Raw genomic sequence first — 18,686 nt, forward strand, 5'->3', positions numbered from 1 at the left:
TTCTGGAGAAATTCAGCAGGTCTATCAGCAACTGTGAAGAGTGAAAGAGAGATAATGTTTTGAATCTGATATGACCATTTTTTCAGCACTGAAAGGGGTTGGAGGATGGAGCCTGTTCATAGTTGATTTACTAGATTGATACCTGGAAGAGGCAGGTTACCTCAGAGGGAACCGTTGGACAGATAGTAAAAACTTCCTATGTTTTTAACTACTAGAGTTTAAATGATTGAGGAGTGATTTGATTGAATTGTAAAATATCCTGAATAGTCTAGACAGGTTGGACATTGGTAAGATATTTACTTGTATAAGTTGAAACAAGAACTCAGAGGCCCTGTTTTAAAATATTTAGTAAGGAGAAGATTTTCTTTAAGAGGTTGTGTGACTTGGAACTCTCTACCTCAGAAGGCAGTAGAGGCAGGATTATTGAATTTTTTAAGATGGAGATTGATAAATTCTACTTAAGCAAGGCAAAATTGGGAAAGTGCAACTTGAAAAACAAACATATCATTAACTCAGAACTGGCGAAATGATCAAATTTTAGCCTGAAGCCAGTTGTCACAAAACTATAAAACCATATATTATTGACTTTTCATGGACTCTAATTTGGCCAACTTCCCAACAGCAATCTGTGTTTGCATGTGTGAACTGTCAGAGTGTGCACATAGAAATCAGAGTACTCTGTTTAGAACGTTTGATGTCTAATAAAGAAAACTTCCTTTGATCAACTCAAGGAAACCTGTCCTATTGGTTCTTTCATCATCACTGTACATAAAGTACATACTTTGGTAAGTACTCACTGATCATTTGAAAAGAACTGTACTTGCACAAAAAAATTTCTGCTGTCGCCAAACAAGGACTGGGTAACAATAAGAACCATTCACCGTCTTGTCACCAGACTGTAACACATTCTGGTCACTGAGACACGCAAGAAACACTTAACCTTTGGAAACAATTCACAATGCTGATGCCCTCTTGCCAGAAGACTGAATATGAAGTCGACTCAAAAAATTGTGATTCCTTCAATTTTAAGAGCATGTGAAACAAGGTCATGTTATAGATGTATGTTAGATACTCGGCACAATACAAAAGATAGATCTGAAGCATCATCTTAAGTTAAATGTCAAATGTGAAAGATGAGTCCAGGACAAATGTCAAGAAGTTGTTTTCCTTGCAATAATTCCAATGAACAACACAATGGAGGACAGTGAAAAGGGCTTTTCTCTGTGGAGTAATGGAAGCAAATAGTCTGGAATCATTCAATACACAATTATATGCTGTGATGGGATTGCAGATTTCTGTGATAGAACAGATATGACTTTTTTCAGTTGCACCCTGAGAGTTCTAGGAGAAAAGGCAGACAGATCAGGTTGAACATTTAAACAAAATAGTTTTACTCAGAGTTTGAATCACCAAGATACTAAAACTCCACTCTGGAGTAGATTAGTTTTCAATGCTGAGTTAAGATATTGTAGAGATTATTTGGTAACATTCTGGTACAGTTTATGGAATATTAAAAAAAAATCTAAGAAGAAATCAGGATAATGGTTTAATGTTGCATTTTGTTGTGCTATAATATCAATTAATGAACGAAGGATTCTGCTTGAGAGGTGGATGATCTTATTCAAAATTGTGAGAGTTTTAGAAAGTGATCTTTGACTGAAATAAACATTTTTTATCATCCCAATGAAGAGTATATAGATTATGATGCAATGATTCAGCTATTATACATGAGCAGACTGGATTTGTGAATATACAATCAGATTGGTGAATGCAATGGGGAATCCTAAACACTGGAATAAATTGGGTTCGATTGAATGTAGGAAAAGCACTTGTATCAACAGAGCAGAGAAGGGAACAAGTAGAATTCTGGGAGAATTTGTCTAAGTTAGTGGGAAAAGACTGAGGAGCATATTAGAGAAGAAGATTTGGGAGGAAAATAGTCAGTAATGAACATTTGTTCGGAGACCACAGGGCCTGAATTTAATTTATTCAAAGCCTATATTTGGTTACACAGAATTGAAACTCGGTCATGGTGTGAATACTTTTTCAAAACTGCATATGTGTTGAACTTCTGAATAGATTGTCATATTTTATGGACAATAGTGATTTGACAAGACGACTTCAAAGTGCCATAGGTGTTAACACAGCTAACATGACTTTTGAAAGAACTGCATAATAATTAGAGATATGTATCAATTTTTAACCCATCTCAGCAACATTATAAATCTCTCAGAAGTGTTGAATTCTATTATAAATTTAATGTATTATACGATTAAAAGAATCATTAAACAAACAATGCATACTCTTTCGACCATACATAGTGTTACTATCAATCATGTGTAGTGGATTATTAGGTTTGCTTCATGAGGTCAATAACAAACTTGGAATATTTATGACACAACAATATTTTGGACAACTAACCAAAAGAAGTTTGTGCTGTCTGTTTCTTGTTCGTGAACTTTACATTTAATTGTAAGAACTGACATCAACTCATGTAAGTCGATCATTGTAAGAAATAGAAATGCGAGAAAAATGATTTTCCTAATTCTTGATTCAGGAACTCCCACTTCCCCAAAATGAAGGAAAATTTCTTTTATCAAATTGCAGGCTCTTTCAGTAACTCTGATTTCTGGTTCATGGAGCTGCTGTATTTGCATGTCAAAGGGAATCACTCAAATGAGTTGGAAAGTAGCATCCCTTGCCTTGAGTTGTCCTGATGTTTCTTCTTGATGATAAATGTTGTTAAAGATCTGTGCAGTGCAGAAGGATGTTGTGGGCCATATAAATGAGCCAGAAAAGAAATCCTGGCACTTCTGAGCTAGGGCAGGAAGGAGCAGTACATTTTGGGCATGTTGTTCTTGTCCACTTCAGGGTAGGAAGACTCAAAATCTGCTGTAAAGTCTTGGTGAGAATTAAATTGTATTAAGAGAGATTGTAAGTTAAACGCTGCATCTGGCATGATCTATTTTTGCTGTATAGGCAATTAAGAATTGGTGTGGGATGACACCTGTCAAATATTTAAAATATTGGATAGAAAATTTTGAATGTAGCTGAAGTTTTTATTCAATGAAAATTGCCCATTTCGTTTAAAACGTTACAAATGTTTTTTTGTCCCTCATGCTGGAGATAACCTGGTCAAGCCTGTTTGTTAATTATGAAAAGCTGGAAAATGTTATGAGTCACAGATCAGCAAAGCACACAAAAAACTAATGATTTTATTTGTTCATGTATCATGGAGGCAATGGCCTAATGGTATTATCGCTGGACTGTTGATCCAGAGCCCAGTAATGTTCTGGGGACCTGGGTTTAAATCCTGCCACAGCCAGTGGTGGAATTTGAATTCAATAACAGTATGGAATTAAAAGCCAATGGCAACCATGAATCCATTGTTAACTGTTGGGGAAAAGCCCATCTAATGCCCTTTAGGGAATGGAACTTCCATCCTTATTTGGTCTAACCTACATGTGACTACAGACTCTTAACTGCCTGCTGGGCAATTAGGAATGGGCAATAATGCTAGACCAGCCAGTGATGCCTTCATTCATTGAATGAAAAATTAAAAAAAGGTTATTTTAAGCTATTGTCAGAAATCAACAGCTACCACTAAACATGACAATGAATTTGTCAAAATTGTATATCACTGAATCATTTTTAGCTAGATGTGCATTGCATCAAGGTTTTTGGAGCATTTTTCAGCATAAGGCCTAATGAACATAGAACATAGAACAATACAGCACAGAACAGGCCCTTCGGCCCACGATGTTGTGCCGAACATTCGTCCTAGCTTAAGCACCTATCCATGTACCTATCCAATTGCCACTTAAAGGTCATCAATGATTCTGACTCTGCCACTCCCACAGGCAGCACATTTCATGCCTCCACCACTCTCTGGGTAAAGAACCTACCCCTGACACCCCCCTCTACCTTCCACCCTTCACTTTAAATTTATGTACCCTTGTAACACTCTGTTGAACACGGGGAAAAAGTCTCTGACTGTCTACTTTATCTATTCCCCTGATCATCTTATAAACCTCTATCAAGTCACTCCTCATCCTTCGCCCTTCCAATGAGAAAAGGCCTAGCACTCTCAACCTATCCTCGTACGACCTATTTGCCATTCCAGGCAACATACTGGTAAATCTCCTCTACATTTCCACATCTTTCCTAAAATGAGGCGACCAGAACTGCACATAGTAGTCCAAATGTGGCCTTACCAAGGTCCTATACAGCTGCAACATCACCTCACGACTCTTGAATTCAATCCCTCTGCTAATGAACGTGAATACACCATAGGTCTTCTTACAAGCTCTATCCACCTGAGTGGCAACTTTCAAAGATCTATGAACATAGACCCCAAGATCCCTCTGGTCCTCCACCTTACTAAGAACCCTACCGTTAACCCTGTATTCCGCATTCTTATTTGTCCTTCCAAAATGGACAACCTCACACTTGACAGGGTTGAACTCCATCTGCCACTCCTCAGCCCAGTTCTGCATCATATCTAAGTCCCTTTGTAGCCGACAACAGCCCTCCTCACTATCCACAACTCCACCAATCTTCGTATCGTCTGCAAATTTACTGACCCACCCTTTGACTCCCTCTTCCAAGTCATTAATAAAAATTACAAACAGCAGAGGACCCAGAACTGATCCCTGCGGAACTCCATTTGTAACTGGGCTCCAGGCTGAACACTTACCATCTACCACCACTCTCTGACTTCGACTGGTTAGCCAGTTCTCTATCCAACTGGCCAAACTTCTCACTATCCCATGCCTCCTGACTTTCCGCATAAGCCTACCATGGGGAACCTTATCAAATGCCTGACTAAAATCCATGTACACTGCATCCACTGCTCTACCCTCATCCACATGCTTGGTCACCTCCTCAAAGAATTCAATAAGACTTGTAAGGCAAGACCTACCCCTCGAGGAGAAAGTGAGGACTGCAGATGCTGGAGATCAGGGCTGAAAATGTGTTGCTGGAAAAGCGCAGCAGATCAGGCAGCATCGAAGGAACAGGAGAATCGACGTTTCAGGCATAAGCCCTTCCTCAAGATCTACCCCTCACAAATCCGTGCTGGCTGTCCTTAATCAAGCAGTGTCTTTCCAGATACTCATAAATCCGATCCCTCAGTACCCTTTTCATTACTTTGCCTACCACCGAAGTAAGACTATCTGGCCTGTAATTCCCGGGGTTATCCCTATTCTCTTTTTTGAACAGGGGCACAACATTCGCCACTCTCCAGTCCCCTGGCACCACCCCCATTGACAGTGAAGACAAAAAGATCATTGCCAACAGTTCTGCAATTTCCTCTCTTTCTTCCCACATAATCCTAGGATATCTCCTGTCAGGCCCGGGGGACTTGTCTATCCTCAAGTTTTTCCAAAATGCCCAACACATCTTCCTTCCTAACAAGTATCTCCTCCAGCTTACCAGTCCGTTTCATACTCTCCTCTTCAACAATACGGTCCCTCTCATTTGTAAATACTGAAGAAAAGTACTCATTCAAGACCCCTCCTATCTCTTCCGACTCAATACACAGTCTCCCACTACTGTCCTTGATCGGACCTACCCTCGTTCTCGTCATTCTCATGTTTCTCAAATATGCATAAAAGGCCTTGGGGTTATCCTTGATCCGACAAAGATTTTTCATGCCCTCTCTTAGCTCTCCTAATCCCTTTCTTCAGCTCCGTCCTGGCTATCCTGTATTGCTCCAATGCTCTGAATCTTGTTTCCTCAACCTTATGTAAGCCTCCTTCTTCCTCCTTACAAGACATTCAACCTCCCTCGTCAACCAAGGTTCCCTCACACGACCATCTCTTTCCTGTCTGACAGGTACATACATATCAAGGACACGTCGTATCTGTTCCTCGAAAGAGTTCCACATTTCAACAGCATCCTTCCCTGACAGCGTATGCTCCAAATTTTATGCTCCTCAGATCCTGTCTTGCAGCATCGTATTTACCCTTCTCCCAATTGTAAAACCTGCCCTGTTGCACGCACCTATCTCTCTCCATAACCAAGGTGAAAGTCACAGAATTGTGGTCACCATCACCAAAATGCTCACCCACTAACAAGCCCATCACTTGTCCCAGTTCGTTACCAAGTACCAAATCCAATATGGCCTCCCCTCTGGTCGGACAATCTACATACTGAGTTAGGAAAGCTTCCTGGACACACTGCACAAACACCGCTCCGTCGAGTCTACTTGATCTAAAGAGCTTCCAATCAATATTTGGGAAGTTGAAATCACCCATGATGACTACCCTGTGGCTTCTGCACTTTTCCAAAATCTGTTTCCTAGAAATGAGTTTTCTACCAGGTATCTCATCAAACTCAGCTCATGAACTACCTCCCTCACCCTATGGCACAGCAGCACACATCTGATTCCAGCTCATTCTTATCCTGTGGTGTTCCCAGAATAATTCACTCCTATGGGATGGCTCGAAATTCACCAGCATCCCTTATACCCATGCCATCTACAAAAGCCATCTACTAATGTTCATTTGGATATGCACTGTCAGTCAAACCTAGATGGCAGTTAAGTCTTTAATCATTTAGAATGCAGATGTGGGTTTTGATTGATTAATATGTAAATCCCAGAATTTCTTTCAAGTCACTGCCCTGAGATAACAAGGTTTTATCAGTATAAAGGTTTTATCATCTCAGGTCCGACAATGCATTTTCGGTGTGAGGCCTTGTTTAGAGTCTGTCTGTGTCTTAACCTGGAGTCAGACTGGTTTTATTTCTAATGTGGGAATTTATAAAATGTCACATTGACTGACTGACCGTCTACAGATTGTATGCTTTTTTGAACAAAATAGAACATATCTGCAATTGCAAATTCACCCCATAGATGCATATATCTGTGTGTGGGTGTGTGGGCAAGTTATCTCAGGGCAATGAGTTGAAATAAATTCTGGGATTTACGTATTAATCAATCAAACTAGAGAAGGTGCAAAACTTGACCTACTCTTGGGAAATAAGGCAGGGCAGGTGACTGAGGTGTCAGTGGGGGAACACTTTGGGGCCAGCGGCCATAATTCTATTCGTTTTAAAATAGTGATGGAAAAGGATAGACCAGATCTAAAAGTTGAAGTTCTAAATTGGAGAAAGACCAATTTTGACAGTATTAGGCAAGAACTTTCAAAAGCTGATTGGAGGCAGATGTTCGCAGGTAAAGGGATGGCTGGAAAATGGGAAGCCTTCAGAAATGAAATAACGAGAATCCAGAGAAAGTATATTCCTGTCAGGGTGAAAAAGGGAATTCTGGATTAGTGGTGCTGGAAGAGCACAGCAGTTCAGGCAGCATCCAAGGAGCTTCGAAATCGACGTTTCGGGCAAAAGCCCTTCATCAGGAATAAAGGCAGTGAGCCTGAAGCGTGGAGAGAGAAGGTAGAGGAGGGTGGGGGTGGGGAGAAAGTAGCATAGAGTACAATGGGTGAGTGGGGGAGGGGATGAAGGTGATAGGTCAGGGAGGAGAGGGTGGAGTGGATAGGTGGAAAAGAAGATAGGCAGGTAGGACAAGTCCGGACAAGTTATAGGGACAGTTACTGAGCTGGAAGTTTAGAACTAGGGTGAGGTGGGGGAAGGGGAAATGAGGAAACTGTTGAAGTCCACATTGATGCCCTGGGGTTGAAGTGTTCCGAGGTGGAAGATGAGGCGTTCTTCCTCCAGGCGTCTGGTGGTGAGGGAGCGGCGGTGAAGGAGGCCCAGGACCTCCATGTCCTCAGCAGAGTGGGAGGGGAATTTGAAATGTTGGGCCACGGGGCGGTGTGGTTGATTGGTGCGGGTGTCCCAGAGATGTTCCCTAAAGTGCTCTGCTAGGAGGTGCCCAGTCTCCCCAATGTAGAGGAGACCGCATTGGGAACAACGGATACAATAAATGATATTAGCGGATGTGCAAGTAAAACTTTGATGGATGTGGAAGGCTCCTTTAGGGCTTGTATAGAGGTGAGGGAGGAGGTGTGGGCGCAGGTTTTACAGTTCCTGCGATGGCAGGGGAAAGTGCCAGGATTGGAGGGTGGGTTGTTTGGGGGTGTGGACCTGACCAGGTAGTCGCGGAGGGAACGGTCTTTGCGGAAGGCGGAAAGGGGTAGGGAAGGAAATATATCCCTGGTAGTGGGGTCTGTTTGGAGGTGGCAGAAATGTTGGTGGATGATTTGGTTTATGCGAAGGTTGGTAGGGTGGAAGGTGAGCACCAGGGGCGTTCTGTCCTTGTTACGGTTGGAGGGATTGGGTCTGAGGGCGGAGGTGCGGGATGTGGACGATATGCGTTGGAGGGCATCTTTAACCACGTGGGAAGGGAAATTGCGGTCTCTAAAGAAGGAGGCCAAGTGGTGTGTCCTGTGGTGGAACTGGTCCTCCTGGGAGCAGGTACGGCGGAGGCGGAGAAATTGGGAATAAGGGATGGCATTTTTGCAAGACATAGGGTGGGAAGAGGTGTAATCCAGGTAGCTATGGGAGTCAGTGGGTTTGTAAAAAATGTCAGTGTCAAGTCGGTCATCACTAATGGAGATGGAGAGGTCCAGGAAGGGGAGCAAGGTGTCAGAGATAGTCCAGGTAAATTTAAGGTCAGGGTGGAATGTGTTGGTGAAGTTGATGAATTGCTCAACCTCCTCGCGGGAGCACGAGGTGGCGCCAATGCAGTCATCAATGTAGCGGAGGAAGAGGTGGGGAGTGGTGCCTCTGTAATTACGGAAGATCAACCGTTCTACATAGCCAACAAAGAGACAGGCAAAGCAGGGGCCCATATATGTGCCCATGGCTACGCCTTTGGTCTGGAGGAAGTGGGAGGATTCAAAGGAGAAATTGTTAAGGGTGAGGACCAGTTCGGCCAAACGAATGAGAGTGTCAGTGGAAGGGTACTGTTGGGGACGTCTGTAGAGGAAAAAACGGAGGGCTTGGAGGCCCTGGTCATGGCGAATGGAGGTGTAGAGGGATGAGATATCCATGGTGAAGATAAGGCGTTGGGGGCCGGGGAAACGGAAGTCTTGGAGGAGGTGGAGGGTGTGGGTGGTGTCTCGAACGTATGTGGGGAGTTCCTGGACTAGGGGGGATAGGACAGTGTCAAGGTAGGTAGAGATGAGTTCAGTGGGGCAGGAGCATGCTGAGACAATGGGTCGGCCAGGGTGGTCAGGCTTGTGGATCTTGGGAAGGAGGTAGAACCGGGCAGTGTGGGGTTCCCGGACTATGAGGTTGGAAGCTGTGGGTGGGAGATCTCCTGAGGTGATAAGGTTCTGTATGGTCTGGGAGATGATGGGTTGGTGATGGCGGGTGGGGTCATGGTCGAGGGAGCAGTAGGAAGAGATGTCCTCGAGTTGGCGTTTGGCTTCAGCGGTGTAGAGGTCAGTGCGCCAGACTACCACTGCGCCCCCTTTATCCGCTGGCTTGATGGTGAGGTTGGGATTGGAGCAGAGGGATTGGAGGGCTGCGCGTTGTGAGGGTGAGAGGTTGGAGTGGGGGAGGGGGGACAACAGGTTGAGGCGGTTAATGTCCCGGCGGCAGTTGGAAATGAAGAGGTTGAGGGCAGGTAATAGGTCAGTGCGGGGTGTCCAGGTGGATGCAGTGTGTTGGAGGTGGGCGAAGGGGTCCTCGGAAGGTGGACGGGAGTCCTGATTGTGAAAGTAAGCTCGGAGGCGGAGGCGACGGAAGAATTGTTCGATGTCACATCGTGTATTAAATTCATTGATGTGTGGACAGAGGGGGATGAAGGTGAGTCATTTGCTGAGGACTGATCGTTTGTCCTCAGTGAGTGGGAGGTCTGGAGGGATGGTGAAAACTCAGCAGGGCCGGGAGCTGGGATCTGGTGCAGGTGTGGAGCTGGGAGTGGGGTCGGAGCCAGTACCTGGAGTGGATGTGATGGTGGGGGGAATGGGGGTGGAGGCATGAGCTGGGGTGATGTTGCCCTCGGGGTTCTGGGGTGAGGGGATAGTGACAGTGGGGTCTGTGGGGGGCATGTCAGCAGAATGCAGGTGAGTGGCGCTGGTGATCATGGCAGTAGGGGTGGCGGGAGTCACTGAGCATGTGGCATCAGCGATGATGTGAGGGCCGGAAGTGGCTGTGGGAGTGGCCATGATGTGGGGCTCTACGTAGCCAGCAAAGAGACAGGCATAGCTGGGGCCCATACATGTGCCCATGGCTACCCCTTTGGTCTGGAGGAAGTGGGAGGATTCAAAGGAGAAATTGTTAAGGGTGAGGACCAGTTCGGCCAAACGAATGAGTGTCGGTGGAAAGGTACTGTTGGGGACGTCTGGAGAGGAAAAAAGCAGAGGGCTTGGAGGCCCTGGTCATGGCGAATGGAGGTGTAGAGGGATTGGATATCCATGGTGAAGATAAGGCATTGGGGGCCAGGGAAACGGAAGTCTTGGAGGAGGTGGAGGGCGTGGGTGGTGTCTCGAATGTATGTGGTGAGTTCCTGGACTAGGGGGGATAGGACAGTGTCGAGGTAGGTAGAGATGGGTTCAGTGGGGCAGGAGCATGCTGAGACAATGGGTCGGCCAGGGTGGTCAGGCTTGTGGATCTTGGGGAGGTAGAACCGGGCAGTGCAGGTTTCCCGGACTATGAGGTTGGGAGATCTCCTGAGGTGATGAGGTTCTGTATGGTCTGGGAGATGATGGTTTGGTGATGGGGGTGTGGGGTCATGGTCGAGGGGGCAGTAGGAAGAGGTGTCCTCGAGTTGACGTTTGGCTTCCGTGGTGTAGAGGTCAGTGCGCCCCCTTTATCCGCTGGCTTGATGGTGAGGTTAGGATTGGAGCAGAGGGATTGGAGGGCTGCACGTTGTGTGGGTGAGAGGTTGGAGTGGGGGAGGGAGGTAGACAGGTTGAGGTGGTTAATGTCCTGGCGGCAGTTGGAAATGAAGAATTCAAGGGCAGGTAATAGGCCAGCGCGGGGTATCCAGGTGGATGCAGTGCGTTGGAAGTGGGCGAAGGGGTCCTCGGAAGGTGGGCGGGAGTCCTGATTGTGAAAGTAAGCTCCTCTACCTTATCTTTCCACGCTTCAGGCTCACTGCCTTTATTCCTGATGAAGGGCTTTTGCCTGAAACGTCAATTTCGAAGCTACTTGGATGCTGCCTGAACTGCTGTGCTCTTCCAGCACCACTAATCCAGAATCTGGTTTCCAGCATCTGCAGTCATTGTTTTTACCAGGGTGAAAGGGAAGGCTGGTAGGTATAGGGAATGCTGGATGACTAAAGAAATTGAGGGTTTGGTTAAGAAAAAGAAGGAAGCATATGTCAGGTATAGACAGGATAAATCGAGCGAATCCTGAGAAGAGTATAAAGGAAGTAGGAGTATACTTAAGAGGGAAATCAGGAGGGCAAAAAGGGGACATGAGATAGCTTTGGTAAATAGAATTAAGGAGAATCCAAAGGGTTTTTATAAATATGTTAAGGGCAAAAGGGTAACTAGGGAGAGAACAGATCAGCAAGGTGGCCTTTGTGTGGAGCCACAGAAAATGGGGGAGATACTAAATGAATATTTTGCATCAGTATTTACTGTGGAAAAGGATATGGAAGATATAGACTGTAGGGAAATAGAGGGTGACATCTTGCAAAATTTCCAGATTACAGAGGAGGAAGTGCTGGATGTCTTGAAATGGTTAAAAGGTGGATAAATCCCCAGGACCTGATCAGGTGTACCTGAGAACTCTTGTGGGAAGCTAGAAAAGTGATTGCTGGGCCTCTTGGTGAGATATTTGTACAATCGATAGTCACAGATGAGTTGCTGGAAGACTGGAGGTTGGCAAAGGTGGTGCCACTGTTTAAGAAGGGCGATAATGACAAGTCAGGGAACTATAGACCAGTGAGCCTGACCTCAGTGGTGGGCAAGTTGTTGGAGGGAATCCTGAGGGACAGGATGTACATGTATTTGGAAAGGCAAGGACTGATTAGGGATAGTCAACATGACTTTATGCGTGGGAAATCATGTCTCACAAACTTGATTGAATTTTTTGAAGAAGTAACAAAGAAGATTGATGAGGGCAGATCAGTAGATGTGATCTATATGGACTTCAGTAAGGCGTTCGACAAGGTTCCCCATGGGAGACTGATTAGCAAGGTCAGATCTCATGGAGTACAGGGAGAACTAGCCATTTGGATACAGAACTGGCTCAAAGGTAGAAGACAGAGGGTGATGGTGGAGGGTTTTTCAGACTGGAGGCCTGTGACCAGTGGAGTGCCACAAGGATTGATGCTGGGTCCTCTATGTTTTGTCATTTACATAAATGACTTGGATGCGAGCATAAGAGGTTCAGTTAGTAAATTTGCAGATGACACCAAAATTGGAGGTGTAGTGGACAGCGAAGAGGGTTACCTCAGATTACAACAGGATCTTGACCAGATGGGCCAATGGGCTGAGAGGTGGCATATGGAATTTAGTTCAGATAAATGCAAGGTGCTGCATTTTGGGAAAGCAAATCTTAGCAGGACTTATACACTTAATGGTAAGGTCCTAGGGAGTGTTTCTGAACAAAGAGACCGTGGAGTGCAGGTTCATAGCTCCTTGAAAGTGGAGTCGCAGGTAGATAGGATAGTGAAGAAGGTGATTGATATGTTTTCGTTTATTGGTCAGAGTATTGAGTACAGGAGTTGGGAGGTCATGTTGCGGCTGTACAGGACATTGGTTTGGCCACTGTTGGAATATTGTGTGCAATTCTGGTCTCCTTCCTATCAGAAAGATGTCGTGAAACTTGAAAGGGTTCAGAAAAGATTTACAAGGATGTTGCCAGGGTTGGAGGATTTGAGTGATACGTCAAGGCTGCACAGGCTGGGGCTGTTTTCCCTGGTGTGTCGGACGCTGAGGGGTGACCTTATAGAGGTTTACAAAATTATGAGGGGCATGGATAGGGTAATAGACAAAGTCTTTTCCATGGGGTTGGGGAGTCCAGAACTAGAGGGCATAGGTTTGGGGTGAGAGCTGAAAGATATAAAAGAGACCCAAGGGGCAACATTTTCACACAGAGAGAGGTATGTATATGGAATGAGCTGCCAGAGGAAGTGGTGGAGGCTGGTACAATTGCAACATTTAAGAGGCATTTGGATGGGTATATGAATAGGAAGGGTTTGGAGGGATATGGGCCGGGTGCTGGCAGGTGGGACTAGAGATTGGGTTGGGATATCTGGTCGGCATGGACGGGTTGGACCAAAGGGTCTGTTTCCATGCTGTACATCTCTATGACTCTCAAACTGATTAAAGACTTAATAGCCCTCCATGTTTGTTTAATACGTTCGCATCAGTTGTATGACCCTTTGATTTTTTTTTGCCCGATACATCCTCTCTCACTAGCACCAGAAGGAGGAGTGAGGCTCTGAAAGCTTGTGTTTTCAATTAAACCTGTTGCACTCTGACCCAACATCATGTGACTTTTGTCTTTGTCCACTCCAGTCCAACACTGGCACCTCCACATTCAGTTTTAAAATCAGTAGTTGGCTCGTGAAGTGTAACACTTAAAAGTGGTCAAAGAAACTTCAAACAGAAAGAGACAGTGACTTGAAATAGTGAGGGGGCTGACTATTCCCTGACCCAGGCAGACAGGCAAGTCTTGCAAACACTCTTTGTGGTTTTCCCTAACAGAAATATGCAAAAGAAAGGATTAAAAGAGAGCTTCAACACTTTCATGTGTTATTGTAAGGCTCCTGTGAACTCGACTGTATTGAATATGCTATGGAAGTCACAGTTTGAGAGCAGCCATTAAGTTGCAAACCAGTTAAAAATAGAATCAGGACAAAGAATCTTCAATCAGCCTACTGAACTACAATCTCAAAAATCGACCGTTCAACTTCCAACAGCAGCATTACCAGTGCAAACCAGTAATGGACATAGATAGTCTCGTCTGCTTTTCACAATGTTATGGACTAGGCCAGACCACTCAAAACATCCTTAAGCAGGCAGCCCAGACCATAACTTTGCAATTTGTTTCAGTAAGTATACAGCAAAAATTACCTGGATTAAGTTAACGAGGTTGACTACCAGATTTAAAACAGATAAAAAATTTATTCACAAAGAACAGAATAAAGAACCCCTGTAGAATTCAGTCTACCCAAATTAGATGTAATTATACCATTTCAAATATACACAACAGCCACAATAAGCAAGCCTCCTTTAAAAAACAGTACAAAAAAGGGTCAGATGCTTACAGGTTGAAGTTAGAAGGGCAAAAGAGAGCATTTCCATTTAGCTCACTGTTGAACTCCCATCCAGTTCTGGACTGAACTAAACTGCTCAGTTAGAGAGCTGACCACTCCCCTTTCATTCTATAGGTCACTTATAAAACATGACCATTTGGCCTGAAGTCTCATCTGTTTACATATAAACAAAAGGTCTCTCAAAATCCTTTAATATCTGTACCAAACCAGACTGATCAGAGCCCGGCCGGGTTTATTACCCCTCTGAAAAAAAATCAAGGGCAGAGTATCTTTCAGTCAAGAAACAGTTCCTCAAAAAAAAGGGACTAGCTTTGTGACAACAAACAATTCAAAGATTGACTCATGCAATGCTTTTAGTTAACTTTTATCTTTTTGGACTCACCACATATTTCTAATATAATTGATATGCATGCTGCGTTAGCATTTCCTCTTTCGCCCATTTTGTTAATTCAATCCAGGATAAATTGGCTGCTTTTAAAACATAAGTTCCTGTGGTCTGGGGAAAAGTGATCAAAGGCAATGGGATCCTTTTAAAATTAACTCCATTGCAGCTGAGGAGGTGAGTCAACAAAGAAGAGGAGTCAATCCATCCCTTCTCACCTGGGAGTTTAAATTATTCGGTGTATCCCACTTGAAACCGTAAGGAATTGATGAACCTCATATGGGGTCTTATCATAATATATATAACATAGCTTGTTGTTTGTCCAGTTAAATATGCCTTATATTTTCTTAGCTTGGCTTTAGATTTGTTTCTTTCTGATGGTGCATTTCTCCACACACAAAAGAAAAGGGAGTCAGTTACATGAAATGGATTAAAAAAAATTGTTTGTGCATTAGAAGTTCGTGCAGTTCGGTGACAGAATTCCAGAAGATCTGTATACTAGATGTTACAGAAATACTAAATTCAGATTCTTTATTTCCTTAAAGGAGGAATTAACTCATTTATCAAATAACTAATGCCACCATTGAAGAGAAAATTTTGATACAAATATATTAGAACATAATTCATTGCAGTAATTACATGGTTTACATCAATGAAAGAACTAACTTTCATTTATAAATTTCCTTTCACAATTCCAGGACATTTAAATGCATTTCACAACCAATGAACTAGTTTTGAAGTGGATTCATTGTTGTAGTCAGAATTATGCAGGAAGGTTAGCAGGTGATTAAGTTCTGTCTAACTAAATTCATTTTATTTTCCCAGGGCCTATTAGCTTAGAATAGTGATAAATTCTTTTAACAATCACCTTTCACTGCTTTTTACAGAAATATAAGGAACATGAGAAAACAGTCTCTGTTCAAGAAATAGATGGTCTCCAGCTTGTCAAAAAACTCGCAAAGGATATGGAAAGAATGTTTCGCAATAAAGCTGAAGCAGTAAGAGTAAGTACATCTCCAAGATATATAGAACAATTTTTATGACAAGGTGCATTGTATCATAACCCAGTTTTCTTTCCATTTTCCATTGTAAAGATATTTTCAGTCATGAAAACCTTCAAAGATATTTTTTTGGAATTATTAATTGTGGCAGATAACCTTTTCCTCAGTGCTAGCGCACACCAAGAATCAGAGAATGGTTGTAGCATAGGAGGAGGGCATTCTGCCCAGTGTATCTGTAACCAGCTCTTTGCAGGAGCAACTTGGCTAATTCTAGATTCCCAAACCCCTGACTTTACATTCAAGCTCTGAATTTGTTTTCTATTCGGATAATAATCAAAATTTTCTTGAAGGCTTCGAATGAACCTACCTGTATCACCCTCATTCTCGCTCCTGCCCACTCTCTGTTAAAATAAAGTTTTCTCATGTTGCCTTTGGTTATTTTGTCAATCACATGAAATAAGTGTTCTCAGTCCTTCAGCTAATAGAAACATTTTGTCCCTGTCTACTCACTCCAAACAAAGGGAACTGTCTCAGCCTCTCCAATCTATCTATGTAACCGAGGTCCTTCTTCATTGGAATCATGATTATACATCTTTCCTTTACTCTTTCTAATACCTGCACATCTGTCTTAAAGGGCAGGTGCCCAGAATTCAATACTATACTTATGTTAAGGATGACCAAGTGAATTATGAATTTCACGTAATTCGTGTGCTTTTCGTCTCCAAGCTATTACTTTTAAGGATCTGGATTAATTGTATTTTATCAACTGCTTTTCAAAGTTCTGCTGCTTATGCGCATTGCACATGTGGTTATCCAGGGCTAGAGACAATTCTGGAATTTTCACATTGACTTGGGTGTGTGAACTAGTTTGATGTGCTCTGTTATGCCTTTATTTATGAGACCATTAAATGATTTAACAGAATTAAACTTAAGAATCAAATTAATAAGATGGCACAGTGGCAGCACACTGTTCACATGACTGATGAAAACTGAATCTGCATTCTGCTGATAAGAATGTAATCCTTCTACTTGGAATTACCCAGAAGCTACATCTGAATATGAAATATATTAATTTTATAAGGCAATTAATGCACATTCTAAGCTTTCAAAATATGTGTTGCATATCCTCTTCAGAGGCCCTGGCAGTAAAGCCTCTCTTTTCTGGTGAGATGAAATGACTGCAAGTATGAATGAATACCTATTGCAACCTCACTAAAATAATTTCTTTTAGATGAGCATAGCTACTTGTAATACTGTATGTGCTTGCAATTGGTCAGTAATGCTGTGAAACTGCAGTGGTACATGCCCATCATCCTTTTGTTGCCTGCCCAAATTGAAGTTCTCATGTGAGTCATCTGCAGTGTGCAGTCTCCTCTGGCATCTGCATCATTCATCCCTGTGTTGTGTGTCTCGACTATGCCACACATGTCCTCAGAGTGATCCATGAACTTTTGAATTTGTATGAGTTCAATTGTAGCCTTCTTTTATTTTTCGTGTGTTTCAGTTTAAAATGTCCAGCAGCAATTTTATACTTTCATCAAAGTAAAAGGTTAATTTATTACGGAATGCTATTTAAATAAAGGTGACAGAGTTTCTTGCCAAAATACACATACAAAGATCTAATGTAGGGTAAGGATAAAAGATTCTTATAAAGATGAAAGTAAGATCAGTATTGAAGATTGTTGTAGGCCTGTTATTTGCTTGAAGATTCCTTATCCAAAGTGAAGGGGTTGAAACTTTGAAGTCAGAGTCCATCAGCTGTGATGTCTTCTGATCAAATAATTGGAGGTTGCTCTCACAGGTGGACTGAGCAAAACAGGTCTTAAAAGTAAATGAAGACTCCTCTGTTTTGCTTTTATGTGCTTCAGGTTGCGACTCTTGACTGCTCGATTCAGTATAGCAGGCCTGAAATTCTTTCTCCTTTGTCTGTATTGAGAAGCAATGATTGCTTCAACATGTCTCTCTCATGGTTTTTACACAAAATAGTTGCTCACAACTAGACTGTTAAATGGATTAAAACTTTAAAATGTTTGTTCAATCTAAACTGTTATGTCGTTCTTCGATTTTTGGTATTAGGTTGGCTTAGGTCTAGGCACAGATCCACCCATTGTCTTTTAGTCAAAACAATTAATGTCTAACTGTCTCGGCAATTCGTTTGATGGCACTCATCCTGTTGGGTTATTGGTAAAATAGGAAGAACCATTCACACTTGCAGAGAGGTATGGTCAAGGAATTTTTCTTTTTTTTCTTTGAAATGTTCATTGAATTTCAAAAGCTCTCTTGTGATGTTTTCTTGAGATCACCACATTCTGGGTTCGAATTCACAAGGGTAGTCATGTGACTTCTGGAAGATATATCATAGAATTCTCTGTCCTTATTTTAAATACAGATTAGCCTTCTTTACAACATATTTGATACTATAATGGTACATTGACAATATCTGACTGTAGTGCATTCATGGTCAATGTCACCTTGTGCGGATCTCACTGCTAAGATACAGCCGATGTATCTGAACTAATACTGCCACTCTAACACAAAGTTGTGGGGCTGTGCCTTCTTTATTAGACCATCACGTCTTCTTGGTATTCATCCACACACCAGCTAGACTGCTTTTCTCTGAAAGCAAAATGACAAAACAAAACAACAAAACCACAACAACAAGAGTGAAGTTGTGGAGGTAATGGAAAAAACAATGTTTACATTATTTGCTGCTTATAAATCAGGAGAAATCATAGAAAGAACGGCAAATGGGATCTGCCAAGAGTGGATTTGATATGAGTACACCACCATCTTCAAACGTTTTGTCTCTGCTACTGGCAAAGGTCTCAGCAATGGTTAACATTGTCTCCTCTGTCGGGTTAGAACACACGGTTAGCTCTTGCTGCTTCTATTGTGCAAGGTTATGCACCACCTTGTCATACACTAGAGAGGGATGTATGTGAATGTGTGCAGTCTATTGTGTGATATAACTATTATGACTGAATAGCTGGAAGTGTGTGAGCGTGATGATTTGAAGCTACTGGTATAGTTGGTGGGATATCTATTATTTGAAGATGCAATTGCTGACCTTGAGCACGCATGTTAACTCATTTACCTTCCAGCAGCACTGCATCCACATACTTCCTCTTACTCATACCTATGTGTTTATAGGGCTTGCTGA

At 42.9% G+C, this 18,686-nt stretch overlaps 1 protein-coding gene across 2 annotated transcripts in view; it reads left to right on the forward strand.

Moving 5' to 3' along the window:
• Nucleotides 1–18,686, forward strand: part of cacna2d3a (calcium channel, voltage-dependent, alpha 2/delta subunit 3a) — a 950,991-nt gene that overhangs the window by 183,259 nt on the left and 749,046 nt on the right. For both annotated transcript variants that reach the window (XM_072582307.1, XM_072582308.1), the window contains exon 3: nucleotides 15,413–15,529. In XM_072582307.1, coding sequence (XP_072438408.1) covers nucleotides 15,413–15,529 — 117 coding nt within the window. The remainder of the gene's footprint in view (nucleotides 1–15,412; nucleotides 15,530–18,686) is intronic.

Source organism: Chiloscyllium punctatum, chromosome 12, assembly GCF_047496795.1.
Source record: "Chiloscyllium punctatum isolate Juve2018m chromosome 12, sChiPun1.3, whole genome shotgun sequence".
Classification (NCBI taxonomy): Eukaryota; Metazoa; Chordata; class Chondrichthyes; order Orectolobiformes; family Hemiscylliidae; genus Chiloscyllium; species Chiloscyllium punctatum.